Raw genomic sequence first — 16862 nt, forward strand, 5'->3', positions numbered from 1 at the left:
TTATCCAACAGGCGGGCAATTAACTCGCTGTTTTCTTTGGTAACGTCGTCGCCCAATCGAACGTTACCAGGGGCGTCTTTCACCGTTGATCGCTTTCGCATTATGTGGGCCTTTTTGTCGTTATTTTTCATCTTCAGAAGAATAGGTTTTGGTGCTTTCGCCCTGGATCCTGGTATTCTGTGAACTGCCACTATGTCACATTCATTGACCTCTATACCCCCTTTCTCTTTCAATACAGATTTCACGACCTCGATAATATTCTCGTCTTTTGTCTCTTGAACACCGTAAATTTTAATATTGTTTTTTCTGGTGTATTGCTCATTATAGTTAGCCTTCACTGTGGCAAAAGTAGCAAGATCTCTTAGCTCATTCATTTCCTTTTGCAGTTCTCTATTGTTTTTATTTGTTTCACAAAATTTTTCTCGTAGAGATTCATTTTCCAATGTTAATCTATCAACGTCTTTTGTTAGACCATCCATTTTTTGTTTTAATTGTGTTTCTCGTTTTTCTGCATTTTCTTCATGAATCTTTAAAAGTCCCTTCACAATATTCGTCACCATAGATTCGAGATCGCATGTTTTGACCGTTTTTTGCAAGCATTCTTTTATTTCGTGTAGATCAGTTTTAAGGGACGCTAATGTTAGGTCGTTTGTTGCTACAATCGTTTCATTTTTTTCAGGCCCAGATTTACTGTTTTCAGACACTTTCCTCGTATTTGGCATGTTTTTGGGTAGCGGAGACAAAGTTTAAACAATTTAAACAAAGAGGTCATCCAACATATGTGAATCGAGGTGTTTAAAAAAAACTGTAGTAAACTGTAGTAAGCAGTACTCACGGCTGTATAGAATGTTTATATTCCTTTTAAACACTGATAGTTAGATCCAATCTTAATTTTTCACTATGTTTTTTACAATGTAAAGATGCCCATCAAGGTATTTTAACACTCTGTTAGAAAATTCTCTGTCATATCAGTCAATATTTTGTTAAATATCTCCAAACTCGCGCTCACCAAAAATCGACCTGTCACCTCACGAGCCATCTTGCTTTTTTCCAGAATTCAATATTTATAAATTCTCATTTAAACATATTTTTTAATTCAAGGTTTGTTCGTTATATCAACTGTGTATGTCTATGTAAATATTTTTAAAAAATTAAAAATAGTTACTTCAAACATGCATTCCTGGATTCATATACATTCTTACACTTAAGTTTAGTTGTAAATTAGACAAATTCCAAATTTCTACAATATTAAGAAAAGAGTTTCTATAATGTTCAAAATTTCCAAAAACTGTCATTTCCCTAAAATCTACACATTTTTCAATTGATAATACATTTTTGAGTGTTCATAAAAATTATGTTGACAAACTTAGTTAATTTTTATTTGTAAATGTATATAAATAGACTTAGTATCTTTCATCGTTGAAAAAATACAAATTTCTTGCAACAAGTGGCAGAAATACCTTTCAAGAAATGAATTGTTTAAAGGATTAAACCGAATATAGATTGAACTAAAAAAAAAAAAAAAAAGAGAGCATGCAATGCAGTTTCTAATTCATTCTTGTTAAAAAATCCAATCTTAGCATTTCATCCCGATACAGTGCACCGCCTTCTTAATACTTTTACATATGTCACTTTCGTGTGTGAAATATTTTCTCAATTAAGGAGTAGAAGGATACATAGTTACATGACTCAAATTCACTTTATCATAATCTCTGATAATAAAGATGCAAAACATTATTAAAGTCAGCAGTACTTATGTAAATTTTAACAGCCTGTTGTTGTCAAAGATTTGTTATTAGAATATTTTAACGTTCATGTCAATATTTACAAGTTATTTAATAAAATATATTCACTCCTCACTTTCCCTTTACTATGCGTCTTACAAGTCGGTCAAACATGATCTGTTATACACAGCAAGATCATACACACGTTGATAACATGAGTAAAATTATGATGTAAAATCTTGTCATTGTCAGCGCATAATAACAGTGAACACAGTTTTTATTTTTCGTGTTTAATTAGTAGCAGAAATTCTATTTATATATAGTTTTTGTATGACGTCATATTTGTTTTCAATATAAATATAAAGTGATCTTATCACTCATGTCTTTATTAACGATGTCCTGTACGATACTGAAACTCCATATTGATACATTAATTTAGCAATTAATTGTAGTATTTCAGATCCTTTGTAAATATAATGTTTATTAACCGATAATAATTTTTCTCCAAAATTAGCTTCTTGTGGTCAATGTTGTCTTGAAAAAGTACTTAAGTTTTCCCATCCATGTGCCTTGCAATGGAAAAGAAATTCGTGATATTTTTTGAACAATAAAATGCTTTCTTTGGTTGTTAGTACGGGAATTAATGTCGCAGCTGTTGCAGAAGCAATAGCTGCGACATTAATTCCCGTACTAACAAACAAAGAAAGTCATTTTATTGTTTATATTTATATCTGTATAAAAACATTCAAAGGAAAATTAAACATGTTAAATATTGTATTATAGATTTGTATGTCATTGTATGTATAATTGATGGAACAGCCGTTGCTCAAGAAATCGATGCAGGTGGCTTGCTTACTGTTGTATACTCATTGATAAAAGGCAATGGGTTTCTTAAGAAATAAAGGAAATAATATTCAAAGGATGTAAATATTTAATACTAAATTCCAATTCTGAGATAACTAAAACGAAACATTTCTACACAGTTACTTTTTAAACTGTGTTAAAGCGACAGTACGGCTACAAAACGTGTGCTTTTTCATTCAAATTTACCCAATATACCATTAAGAAATAAAGTATAAAGTTGATGTAAGCAGTTTGAGAAACAAAAATATTCTCTCCTCATACAAAATTAACGTAATTAGAATCTTCCGGAAAATCAAGGGTCGTACGAACTGGAGCAATCTTAGATATGTTTATTTGTACCACGTGAATTCTAAAACGGCACGTGTCTACACTGTAGAGTTTGCAATTATAATGAATATGAGATAAAAGCAATTGTCAAAAGCAGATTATCATAACTTTCTGATGAAATAATCTAAAATAATAATCGTTAAGATTTTAGTCTGCTTTCAGGCGAATTTAAAAGAATTAAAAGTACAAATGTTGATGTTTTGTGTATAGGGGTCCGAGAAAGGAAAAACCACCAAGTCATACGTTATCGCGGCAAATTCCAAACAAAATATTTTTCTGCACATTTAAAAAAATTAGCACTTCAAATGGCAACAATGTTTATAAGTCAAAGATGTATTTTTATGTTGAGTTTACACTATTTTTATTTTCCTTTGAAAGCGAAGGAAAAATGAGAAATGATAACAAGTATCAACAAACCTGTCGAGTAGAACCTTCGAGAGCCCTGCGTGAGTGTCACCGAGTTCCCGTTTCTTCCTTATCCAACGATTATATTAATCCCCAAACTAAACTTTAGTCAGGAAAGTTGCTTTCTCAAGTTCTATTTTCAGTTTCTTTTTCTTTTTGGTAGACTTTGTCAATATAGCAGGCCTACCGGGCTTCCCCTCTCTTACCATGCTGTTTTGTTTATGAAAACTACGCATGCGTGCATGGCATGGAATGTGGAACCCCGAACACGTTGCGATGTATATATTTACGTCCCATAAATAACTATTAATTTTAATGAAATAATCAAAATTATTTAATTCTGAAAGTTGTAATTTTCTGAAAGTTTATATATTTATGGGTAGTAAAAAAAATTCCAAATCTTGTTGGAAAATTTTATCAAGTCAGTTTTTTGATGATATGCGCCGTACTGTCACTTTAATATTTTCTCACTATGGACGGAATAATGAACCAATAAAGACAAATAATCAATAAGTCAAATCAGACATTATAGAACACAATATTTTTCTACCAATATCTCTAATTTCAGATAAGAAAGCTGTTGACCAAACTGCTCTAACGGGAAAAAGAACATTAAGCTGAAAAATAAATGTCACTAATTTTTCCCATATTTTGTATATTTATAATTTAGTATGTCGCACATATCTTAAAGCAGTTCTTTCATCGGGTTCCCTTTCTGATTTTAAAGATACTGAATGACAAATAATTTGCCTTACAGTGTCTATATAGAGTTTTGATGCTTCATGTTTAAGAACTCATTATTCTGACCATAATTAGGATTTCTAAGCACAGAAAAAAATACATAAGTTGGCAAGCGTCTCATAAATTATATCAGAAAATTGCCAGAATTTAAAATTTAAGGTGATTCTTAACTTACACATTTATTATTAATCACTAAAAATAAATAGGTCGCCATCTTTTTTTAAAGATGTCAGACTAGGATAAAGAGTATTTGTAAGCACTAAACATCTTTTATTTTAGGTAAACAGCATTACCAAAATCACTGATAAAAATGGTTTAACTGACATAATTTTAAAAATGAATTATCCATAGAAATGCATCTTTGAAAATATGTGTAAATTTTGTAAATCGGGGAAACCATTTCTCAATATACGTTTAAAAATGAAACTCCATAAACAGAGATAAATGAGTAAACGTTATTGCCCTTTGCGCATTTTTAAAATGAATAAATATTCTATAAATCATAGTATATATTCTTTTTCAATTCTTTTATTAAACAATATTTTTAATTACACCTATTTAAAACATCCCCCATAAGATTTTTGTATTGAATATAAATTGAATTAATGAAAGATTTTGCAAGAATGTATGACATCACACGAGGGTGGAATTACCTTAAAAAAGCACTTTTTATAGCTCACCTGAGCTGAAAGCTCAAGTGAGCTTTTCTGATCACATTTTATCTGGCGTCCGTCTGTCTGCCTGTCTGTAAACTTTACACATTTTTCAACTTCATCTCAAGAACCACTAGGCTAATTTTGACCAAACTTGCCACAAAGCATCCTTGGGTAAAAGGGATTCAAATTTATTCAATTAAGGGGCAACGCCCTCTTTAAAGGGGAGATAATTAAGAATTAGTGAAAATTTGGTGTCATCTTTCAAAAATCTTCTTCTCAAGAACCATTAGGCCAGAAAAGTTGAAACTTATGTGAAACAATCATTACATAATGTAGACTCAAATTTGTTCAAATCATGATCCCCAGGGGTAGGGTGGGGCCACAATAGGGGATCAAAATTTTACATAGGAATACATAGGAATTTTTTTTTTTTTTATAAAAATCTTCTTCTCAAGAACAACGAAGCTGTGATCAGTCATTTTGATAAGGAAGCATCATCAGGTAGTGTAGTTTCAAGTTTGTTCAAATCATAACCCTCGGGGGTAGGGTGGGGTCATAAAGGGGGATCAAAGTTTTACATAGGAAAAAACTTTAAAAATCTTCCTCTCAGGAACAGCAAGGCCATTATTAGTTACTTTGATATAGAAGCATACTCAGGTAGATTCAAGTGTGTTCAAATGATGTCCCCTGGGGATAGGGTGGGGCCACAACGGGGAATCAAAGTTTCACATAGGAATATATAGGAAACAAGATGTGTTTGTGAAACACTGATGCCCCCGTATGGCAGCTTATGGCGAAGGATAAAGTTTCTCAAGTGCAAGTCAAAATCCAGGCCAAAAGATAAAAAATATTAAATTTGAAAGCCCTAGGTGCAACTGTTCAAAAGTTATGGCGAAGGTTAAAGTTTTTAAAAAGTAAGTAAAACATCAAGGTCAAGGTCAAAGTTGTTGGTATCCAAAGGAAGGTCTTGTCACAAGGATTACATATGTAAAGTATGAAAGTCCTAGCACCAACCATTCAAAAGTTATGGCCAAGGTTAAAGTTTTTCGAAAGTAGGTCAAACTCCTAGGTCAAGGTCAAAGGGTCAAAGTGGTTGGTATCCAAAGGAAGGTCTTGTCACAAGGATTACATATGTGAAGTATGAAAGCCCTAGCATCAACCATTCAAAAGTTATGGCCAAGGTTAAAGTTTTTCAAAAGTAGGTCAAACTCCTAGGTCAAGGTCAAAGTGGTTGGTATCCAAAGGAGGGCCTTGTCACAAGGATTACATAGGTGAAGTATGAAAGCCCTAGCTCTAACCGTTCAAAAGTTATGGCCAAGGTTAAAGTTTTTCAAAAGTATGTCAAACTCCTAGGTCAAAATGTCAAAGTTGTTGGTATCCAATGGAAGGCCTTGTCACAAAGAATACACGTGGGAAGTTTGAAACCCCAAGCACCAACTGTTCAGAAGTTATGGCCAAGGATAAAGTCTCCTAAAATTTTGCAAAAGTGGGTCAAACTCCAAGGTCAAGGTCAAAAGGTCAAATATGATGGTACTCAAAGAAAGGTCTTGTCACAGGGAATACACATGTGAAATATGAAAGTCATAGCTCCAACCAATCAAAAGTTATGGGCAAGGTTAAAGTTGACAACAGACAGACAGACAAACAGACAGACAGGACAAAAACAATATACCCCGGGATCTTTCGATCCGTGGCATAAAAATCTTCTCAAGAACAGAAAAGCCATGTTTAGTGTAACTGATATGGAAGCATACTCAGGTAGTGTAGATTAAAATTTGTTCAAATCATGATCCCCCGAGGTAGGGTTGGGCCACAATGAGGAATCAAAGTTTTACATAGGAATACATAGGAAAAAATCTTCTCAAGAACAGAAAAGTCATGTTTAGTCTTATTGATATGAAAGCATCCTCAGGTAGTGTAGATTCAAGTTTGTTCAAATGATGACCCCTGGGGATAGGGAGGGGCCACTACGGGGGATTAAATTTTTGCAAAGCAATATACAAGAAAAAATCTGCTGCTCAAGAACAGCAAAGCCATTTGTTATACTGATATAGAAGCATCCTCAAGCCCTCCCCCCCCCCCCCCGTAAATTTTTCAATACTGAACCGATTTGTGCTTTTTCCTAGCCAATGTGCTCAGGTGAGCGATGTGGCCCATTGGCCTCTTGTTTTCACACTGGATATGGATACGGAAAATTGTGTACCTTTCAAGACAACTATATTAGTTTATTAACACAAAAAAAAAATGTTTGCAAAAAATTCTATCATTCATTCAATTATTGAAAATTTACATTGAAACTAAAATCTTTTATTTTATTGATTAATTGTAAAAAAAAAAATCGAAAGGTAACGCTTAACTCAATATTGCACAGGACACCATTAGAGAAGACACAAGCATGATAAAAACACTTCCATGTTTTACATATTTTCTATTACGGGAAAACCATTATCTCACAAGTTTAATAAGCGAAAGAAGTTACAACCACATAAAAATTTGCTACCAACCACGTAAAAATATTTTTTTGAGATTGCTGCTTCACAAAGTACCTTTCAAAGTGTCGATTATGATATGTTTTTTTCCGAAACAATACTGCCAATAAGATCACGGAATATGATCTTGTTGTAGTAACAAAACGAATATGAGGTCACTGACTTGTTGAACGTGCAGAGTTGGGAAACAGAGGAGTTGATCAATTTATTTCATAATTTGTTTATGTTGACAAGGATGTTAAAACTTTTAAATGTTTTTTTTTTTCAAATTAGATGATTGAGTAATATAAATTTTTAAAAAATGCGTAAGTACTTTTTATTTTAAGTAAAGTCTTGCATCTACATCAGAGACTGTGACGTAGTTAAACTAAGTCACGTGACCATGTGTCCTTCCTTTTTAGATAATATGTAGGACTTACTAAATTAGCTATATACAAAAGGTAGAAAAAAAGATTGGCTTTTTTACAGTTCAAAGTCCTTCTTTAAAATTTTCAAATTTTTTAAAAAAATTCGATCAGTGCATACTATCTATTCAAGATATATTACTAAAGTCAGGTACTCTTCACACAATTGCTCTGAAAAAATACAGTCCCATTCATGATCAGCAGATACAACATTACAATAAATGTTTAGAATATCGATGTGTATGCAATACGTGGAAGAAAACAAATTTAACGTAAAATGATTTTAAAATCACCCCCCCCCCCCCGAAATGTAAATAAGTATTTTTGTTCCAACGTTTTGTGCCTCCTTAGTTCTCTTCACGAAAATATCTTATAGGTCATTCTTCGATTGACAATTTTTTTCACCTTTGAATATTTATCATACTATTACAACAATTATATTACTTTCATGATTATTTTTCGTTAATTATCATACAATTCCTTCTGAGAATGAATGTTTATCATTAATACTGTGTGTATGTTTGGTTTTTAAGTCAGCTGAGTCACTCAGGTGACCTATTGCTATCTGTTTTCGTCCGTCGTCGTCCGTCAATTTTTGAACATTTTCAGCTTCTTCTCTGGAACCACTGAACCAATTTCAACCAATTTTGGCATATAGCATCAATGGGTGAAGGGGTACAAAAATTGTGAATTTCATGGTCCCTGCCCCCCCCCCCCCCCGGGACCTGAGGGGTGGGGCTAAAACCATCAAAATTAATGCAATCTTTAAAAATCTTCTTCTTTACTCCTGGACATCAAGCACTCAAATTGTTGGCATGATTGTAATAGGCATTGAGCCCTCTACCAAAATTGTGAAATTCATGGCCCCAGGGTCAGGGGTTCTGGTGCTAGGGTGGGGCCCTGTTGACTATATAGTGAAATGCATTATTCCTTAAAAAATCTTCTCTGCTCCTGGGTATTCAACGAACAAACTAAATGTATAGTAATGATGAGCAAGTGTGTCTCCTCCAAAATTGTGAATTTCTAGGCCCCTGGATCAGGGATTCTGGTGTTAGGACGGGGCTCAATTGATTATATAGTGAAAATGCATATTGAAAATCTTCTTCTCTGCTCCTGGGTATTAAACAAACTAACTGAGTACATAGTTATAATGAGCAAGAATGGTTCTTTCAAAATTGTGAATTTCATGGCCCCAGGGTCAGGGGTTCTGGTGTTAGGGCGGGGCTGTATTGAATATATAGTGAAAATGTTTAATTCTTTGAAAATCTTCTCTGCTCCTGGGTATTAAACGAACTGAGTACATAGTTATGATGAGCAAGGATGCTTCTTCCAAAATTGTGAATTTCATGGCCCCTGGGTCAGGGGTTCTGGTGTTAGGGCGGGGCTGTATTGATTATATAGTGAAAATGCATTAATTCTTTGAAAATCTTCTTCTCTGCTCCTGGTTATAAAGCAAAGAAACTAAGTGTATAGTTATGATAAGCAAGGATGTCTCTTCCAAAATTGTGAATTTCATGGCCCCTGGGTCAGGGGCTCTGGTGTTAGGGTGGAGCTCTATTGATTATATAGTGGAAAAGCATATCTTTGGAAATATTCTGTTCTGCTTCTGGTTATAAAGCAAAGAAACTAAGTGTATAGTTATCATGAGCAAGGATGCCTCTTCTAAATTGTTAATTTTATGGCCCCTGGGTAAGGGGTTCTGGTGTTAGGGCGGGGCTCTTTCGATTATATAGTGAAAATGTATTAATTCTATAAAAATCTTCTCTGCTTCTGGGTATTAAACAAACTAACTGAGTACATAGTTATGATTCTTCAAAAATTGTGAATTTCATGGCCCCTGGGTCAGGGGCTCTGGTGTTAGGGTGGAGGTCTATTGATTATATAGTGAAAATGCATTAATTCTTTGAAAATCTTCTCTGCCCCTGAGAATTATTTAAACAAAATAATTAAGTGCATGATTATGATTGGCAAGGATGTTTTTTTTCCAAAATTGTAAAATATATGGCCTCAGGGCTGGGGGTTCTGGTGGAAAAGGGGGGGGGGGGGGCTCTATTGATTATATCGTGGAGAAGCATAATATCTTTGAAAAAATTCTTTTCTGCTCCTGGTTACAAAGCAAAGAAACTTAAGTGTATAGTTATAATGAGCAAGAGTGCTTCGCAGGTGAGTTCAGGCTAGGTATGGGCATTTCTATGCAAATAAACTAATTCAAATTCCTAATGACTATATCTATTATACAGAGAAAGTTAAAACTTATTGTCTAATAAATACTTGGTACCCACGACATGAGATAGCCAGTACACATTATGACGTCATATTATGACGTCATGGTTCTTTACTTCACAAGATTATAATGAACACAACTAAAATGTTTCGGCGCAAGGGCATGATCTATTCTATTTAACTGAAACAAGGTATATTTAGAAGCAAAATATTGCAAAGATTGCTAGTATTGCTGCACAAATATCAACAGCTCAGTTATAAAATTTCTATTTGTAAAGTTTTAAGTTGAATAAGGATAAAATGTACAGTCCGGTATGAGTTTCCTCAAATTCCGATCGAATAAGAAAATGCCTAGGATTTGTGCAGCAGTTTTATTAATCTATAGAATATTATTCTTAGCATCATACAATTTTTATGTAAAATTAAATAGGGTAATCCCTTGCGCCGAAGCTGTTTTGTTGATGTGTTTTATTAACTCCAGTAGGTTTGAAAAATGACGTCATAATGTGTACTGGCTATAACATATCTTGAGTACTAAATAAATCAAAACTTTCTCTGAATGATAAATATACCTCTTATGTGTTTCTATTAGCTCATTTGCATAGAAACGCCTATACTTAGCCTTAACTCACATGCGTTCTTCCAGAATTGTGAGTTTCATGGCCCCTGGGTCAGATGTTCTGGTGTAAGGGTGGGGCTCTATTGAGAATAATATACTGAAAATGCATTAATTCTATTAATTGATCCTGTCTGCTCCTTATGTTGAGCAGATAAGCAAACTGCATAGTTATGATGAACAAGGGAGCTTCTAACAGAATTTTTAAAACTTGTGGTCCCAGGGACGGGTTCTGGCATAATGGGGGGGGGGGGGGGCTTTTGATAATACAGTGGAAATGTATTAATTATTTGAAGTGCATAATTATGATGATGAGGGAAAATGCATTGTACCTGTGAAATTCTTCTCTGCTTCTGCATGGGCATATTGGAGGCAAACTGAGTAAAAGTTTTAATAAGCAAGGTATTTTTACCTGATTTTTGAACATCTGGACCATTTGATTAAGCGTTCTGGACCTGGGCAGGGCTCTATTAATTTGTATTTTACTGAGAGAAGTTATTCCCCATTCACCTTTGATTATTAATCACTATAATGTATTTGAAAGGTTCATAGAATAAGATAATTATGCAAGAATTTTTATTGTATAATACAAAAAGTACTTTCTTAGTTTTAATGATCAGGTAGAACTGTAAATAATAGATAAATAAAAATGAGACAAAAATAACTTGTCTTATTAAATGTTCTTCAAAGACCAAGAGAGATCAATGTGAGAGGTTTATATATGGGTTTAAAAATAGTGCAGGAGCACTTAATGTTTGTTAATAGTCTGCATGGAGATAGTGATAAGTGGGGGGCAGATTAGAACTTAATTTATGAGTTGATTCTGAATATAAGACTAATTATTTTGTTGATCCTGATCTTCCTACTTCTCTTGCTTTTGGGCAACAAAGCTTCATCTATCAGTTTATTTTATACGCTATAGATCCTCTAAATTGTTGAATTATACTCTGGTGACCGTTAAGGCCCTTGGGCCTCTTGTCTGTTTTTAATGACGGAATGGTTATACAACACCTGCATAGATTTCTGATCGCACGTGTGAAGACCTAGGCTATTTGTTGCAGATGGAAATGTATAGTTGCGACAAAATGTAGTTAATCATTCTGACAAACAAGCATTATTAAATATCTTTGTACCGTATTTGTGCCACCTATCCAGAGTTTCATATGTCTTGCAGACACAAGAGTGTGCACTGTTTGCTATGGAAATCATATACGGTACCAATTTTGATGCACGAGATGCGCATTTCGACAAATTATATCTCTTCAGTGATGCTCATGCCGAAATGTTGGAAATCCGAAATACATGTAATTAAATTAAAAAAAAAAACTTCGAAGAGTTGAAAAGAGGGGTGCCAAAGACTCGAGCCAAATACGTCGAAGGATCAGAGCTATGCATAAGGGAGATAATCATTAAATTTTGAAATAAATTTCTAAATTTTACCACAGCAATTAGATTTATATCCGTATTTTCAAGCTAGTACCGAAGAACTTAGCTACTGGGCTGTAGACACTCTCGGGGACCAACAGTCCACCAGCAGAGGCCTCGATCCAGGAGTCATAATGTAAATCACATACGGTACCAATTTTGATGCACCAGATGCGCATTTCGACAAATTATGTCACTGATGCTCATGCCAAAACGTTGGAAATTCGAAATATTTAAATAAAAAAAAAAACTTTGAAGAGCTGAAAAAGAGGGGTGCCAAAGACTGGAGCCAGTGACGCACGACTTGTGACAGTATTTGCTACGGATATGAGGAACTATGCACCAGTTTCATAACGAGTGCATTTTTTTTCTTAATGAAAGGGCACAGTTAAAATTCAAGTGAACTAAAGTCGGATATCTTGGATATGGGGTAACACATATCTATTCTTGTCTAGAGTTAATATCCGTTCATGTAATATTTTCTTTTTTTAGTTCGGGCTAAAGATTGTAAGGATCTCCGTGAAAATGGTCACACTAATTCCGGTGTGTACGAGATTTATCCCTTTGACACCAGCTCCCGTCCTGTCAGTGTTTATTGTGATATGGAAACAATGAACGGAGGATGGACGGTATCTAGTTAATGTACAAAGCTTTAAAATTGGCAAAAAAATGTCTACTGGAATCTGTCATTTTTATTTGCAAGGGATTGATAGGGGCAAAAAAAAAACATAATTTGAATCTTTATTACACTTATTAAAGAAATGTTCGTCACAATATTAATTGAATGAATATACAGATGTATTTATTTTTGGAAGGTAATACAAAAACGAGTAGATGGATCCCTAAGCTTTGAAAGGAATTGGGCAGATTATAAGAATGGTTTTGGTACACCGGAACAGAATGTCTGGATCGGTAAATATAAATCTTACTAAAATCGGATCGTTGATCAGATTTATATTTGACAAAGGATCGAGGTAGAGACAGTTTTAAAAAAGAAGCAAAGGTCTGATTTCAACACTGTGTAATTTGTGCTCGGCGATTCTTAATGATAGTGTTTATTACTACATTCCTAAAATATAGAGCTAAACAAATAGATATGAGAGAAAAAAAAATATTTCAGGACATGACCATACTAGTATTGTATACTCCTCCATGATGATAACAACTAATTGAAGGTCTAAAATTGAAAATTTTAAATTTGAATTATGGAGGGCAAAGTCTTCTTATGGACCTGAAGGGAATCAATGAATTGTGATGCAGAGGGGGCCGGTACATCGATGCATAAATTGAAATATCGAAATACATCCCAGAAATTTACAGTTTGCAAGTTTTGGTTTAAAAATTAGATTACTATGGCAAAAATAAAAAAAAAGTTGAATTTGTTCTAAACATATCAAAAGAAAAGCTTTTTACCTTCCTTTTATGTTGGTTTAGAAAGTACTAAAGAATATTTAAATTTTAGTGAGAAAGTGGGCGAATAGGTAGAAAGATTATAAAAAAAAATATTTCAATGAGATTTGTTGGAAAAGAAATGCTGAAAAAGTGAAATCTACCAATCCATGTGAAAACTTGATAAATTATACATACTGATAAACTGAAATATTTTTCTGAAATTTTTGCCCTAGGGAGACAATGGCCTATTGTTGGTCAGACAATCAGTTTTTCCGTGTTCTCATTACTCAGGAGGTAGATCATCTGTTTGTAGTTTTGGGTTCGTAGTACGACTCTTGGTATGCTTCTTGACGATTGTCCTTATTTGCATTTGATGTCATTACCATGCCCTGGGAGTGACAAATAAGAAACGTGCCTGGATGTGTTTGGATTGGTGTATTTTAATGCGTGTGTATTCATTAAGGTGAAGATATAATGCCCAGGCAGGTTTTCACTGTTGGACAAGTAACATAGTTGAAAGGCTAACATTATTAGAGCTCAAGGGTTTCGTTCATATGAATCTGTGAATCTCCCGTCTTAGTATTTGATTGCCGCAGCAGTGGTCTGGCAGGACAACTCCGAGTAAAGGTTCTTATAGACTGAACACCATTAAATTTCTTTATCTAAATGACAGGAAAAAGAGGTTTCGTTTTAAAAGGACTGAGTTTTGTGTACTCTTTTGACACTGATAACATGTTTTACAATCAAACAATAAAATGCTCTCTGGAATGACTTGATCGATCCGCCCTCATTAATCGAGCCTAAACTAAATTAGTTGAAATAGCTTAGGAATGTAATTTGATTTTTAATGGGTGTATTTACATTTTAAAAATTGTTTTGCAGTAGACCTACCAATTGATTTGTATAATCTTAACACAGGAAATGACGTAATCCATCAGTTAACAAAGGGAAAGACCTCATCCTTGTATGTTTCCATCACAACATTTTATATTACGAATTGGTACGAGTTGTACGATCAATTCTCCATTTCCAATGAAACAGAGAAGTACAAATTGTTTCTGGAGGGACCTGCAATGGGAACCTTGGGTACGTGACAGGAAAAAAAAATACATATTGTGTTAATGACAAATTAATCACATTAAATGATAAAATCTTATGTATATAACAGGTATATAGGGCAACAAACGAGAAATAAAGAAGGAGAGAGGGAGATACATGTAACATATAAATTGGAATTTTAGGTATAAAATGTTTTAATGCAACATATACCGCATAGCGGGATTTTTTAACGGGATGTTGAATTCGGCTTCTTTTAGTGGTTTCGTCAGCTTTAATTTTAATCGCTAAAATTGCACCCTCGCGTAAATATATACTTAATGCAGGAAGAATAACCTTGTTCAATTTCAATATTTCTCTTTCTGCATTTACCGGTCTTTGTATCTACAATTAAACTCATTACGACGTTAATTCATAATTTGATCTATGTGGTGTAAAATTATCGTTTCTCATATCTAAGGTACCTGTAGCACTTTCTTTTCAAGTGGTAAAAGTATGCTTCTGGTTTGATATCTAAGGTACCTGGAGCTCTCGCCTTTTAAATGGTATAAAAGTATGCTTATGATTTGCAATGTCGTCGAATTCGTGTCCGCCTAAATTTTTGGCATGCCTTTAAGGAAAACGCAAAATTTTACACCCGTTTAAGAAACCCAAAAAGGTTGCATTATTGATAGCGTAATGCATATTAGAATACACAATAGGAAAAAAGTGTGTCGATCCGTGATTTAAAAAAAAAGGGTAAAAGTACCTGTGTTCTGCACAGGTCACAGTATTGTTAACTCTCAGATGACAAGGTTTATACTGGATGAATGACTATATAATTAACAAGAAGTGACTTTTCTGAATCGTGTAGAATAGATGTCTAACATCATTTTGTTTTCTTTCATTCTGTAGGTGACAGTATGTTACACACAGGAGATGTGTACACTGAACTGTCTGGGATGTACTTCACTACCTCAGACAGGGATAACGACAGGTGGAGTGAAGGAAACTGTGCTGTTGATTGGAGAGGAGGGTGGTGGTTTCACAAATGTCACCAGGGCTTCCTCAATGGCCCCTGGTCTTCCGGAGACTGGATTAATCCATGGTTTCCTACATTACAGAATGGGAAGTATATCAAGGAGACGCTGATGATGGTCAAACGTCACTAGGTGCTTCATTTTTATAATATGTATGTTATACTCATTTTTAAAATAATGTCATGAATATTTAAAACTAGTACCGATTTGTTATATACATGTACACTAGTATTCGGAGGTCGGGATTTGATACACATACTAATATTATTTCTTATCTTTACATTTTTATACCCCCCGCAAACGAAGTTTAGGGGGGATATATTGGAATCACCATGTCCGTCCGTCTGTCTGTAGACAAGATTTTGTCCAGAGCATTTCTCGGAAACTGTTGCATAGATTTGTCTGAAAAATTGTACACTTATTATTCACCATATGAAGGTGTGCACCTAGTATTTTCATCGTAATTGAATAATTTTTCCGCATTTTACAGTTTTTTTTTTTTCATTTTTAGCTCTACTGGTCAGAGACCAGAAGAGCTTATGCGATAGTAAGGTGTCCGTCGTCCGTCCGTCTGTCTGTCTGTCTGTCTGTCCGTCTGTCTGTAAACAATTTTTCAAAACGCTACTCCTCCTACAGTTATGGTCCGATTTCAATATAACTTGGCACACAAGTAGACTACACTAAGATACATAATTTAGTGCATCGGTTTTTGATTTCGATGGACGGTGTTGCCATGGTTACTAAAAATAGAAATTTCTGTGAAATTTCTTTAAAACGCTACTCCTCCTACAGTTTTGGTCCGATTTCAATATAACTTGGCACACAAGTAGACTACACTAAGATACATAATTTAATGCATCGGTTTTTGATTTCGATGGACGGTGTTGCCATGGTTACTAAAAATAGAAATTTCTGTGAAATTTCTTTAAAACGCTACTCCTCCTACAGTTTTGGTCCCATTTCAATATAACTTGGCACACAAGTAGACTACACTAAGATACATAATTTAGTGCATCGGTTTTTGATTTCGATGGACGGTGTTGCCATGGTTACTAAAAATAGAAATTTCTGTGAAATTTCTTTAAAACGCTACTCCTCCTACAGTTTTGGTCCCATTTCAATATAACTTGGCACACAAGTAGACTACACTAAGATACATAATTTAGTGCATCGGTTTTTGATTTCGATGGACGGTGTTGCCATGGTTACTAAAAATAGAAATTTCTGTGAAATTCCTTTAAAACGCTACTCCTCCTACAGTTTTGGTCCCATTTCAATATAACTTGGCACACAAGTAGACTACACTAAGATACATAATTTAGTGCATCGGTTTTTGATTTCGATGGACAGTGTTGCCATGGTTACTAAAAATAGAAATTTCTGTGAAATTCCTTTAAAACGCTACTCCTCCTACAGTTTTGGTCCCATTTCAATATAACTTGGCACACAAGTAGACTACACTAAGATACATAATTTAGTGCATCGGTTTTTGATTTCGATGGACGGTGTTGCCATGGTTAC

General features: G+C 34.3%; 1 protein-coding gene across 1 annotated transcript; it reads left to right on the top strand.

Moving 5' to 3' along the window:
• Window positions 1–7507: 7507 nt before the first annotated feature.
• LOC133180384 (fibroleukin-like) lies at window positions 7508–15473 on the top strand. The gene is made up of 5 exons (XM_061314924.1): window positions 7508–7511; window positions 12367–12503; window positions 12690–12786; window positions 14185–14352; window positions 15217–15473. Exons 1-5 carry the CDS (start codon window positions 7508–7510, stop codon window positions 15471–15473), a joined length of 663 nt encoding a protein of 220 aa, XP_061170908.1.
• The last annotated feature ends 1389 nt before the right edge of the window (window positions 15474–16862 follow it).

This window comes from Saccostrea echinata, unplaced genomic scaffold (assembly GCF_033153115.1).
Source record: "Saccostrea echinata isolate AGI-Se365-2 ecotype Australia unplaced genomic scaffold, CSIRO_AGI_Sech_v1 ptg000006l, whole genome shotgun sequence".
Lineage (NCBI taxonomy): Eukaryota > Metazoa > Mollusca > Bivalvia > Ostreida > Ostreidae > Saccostrea > Saccostrea echinata.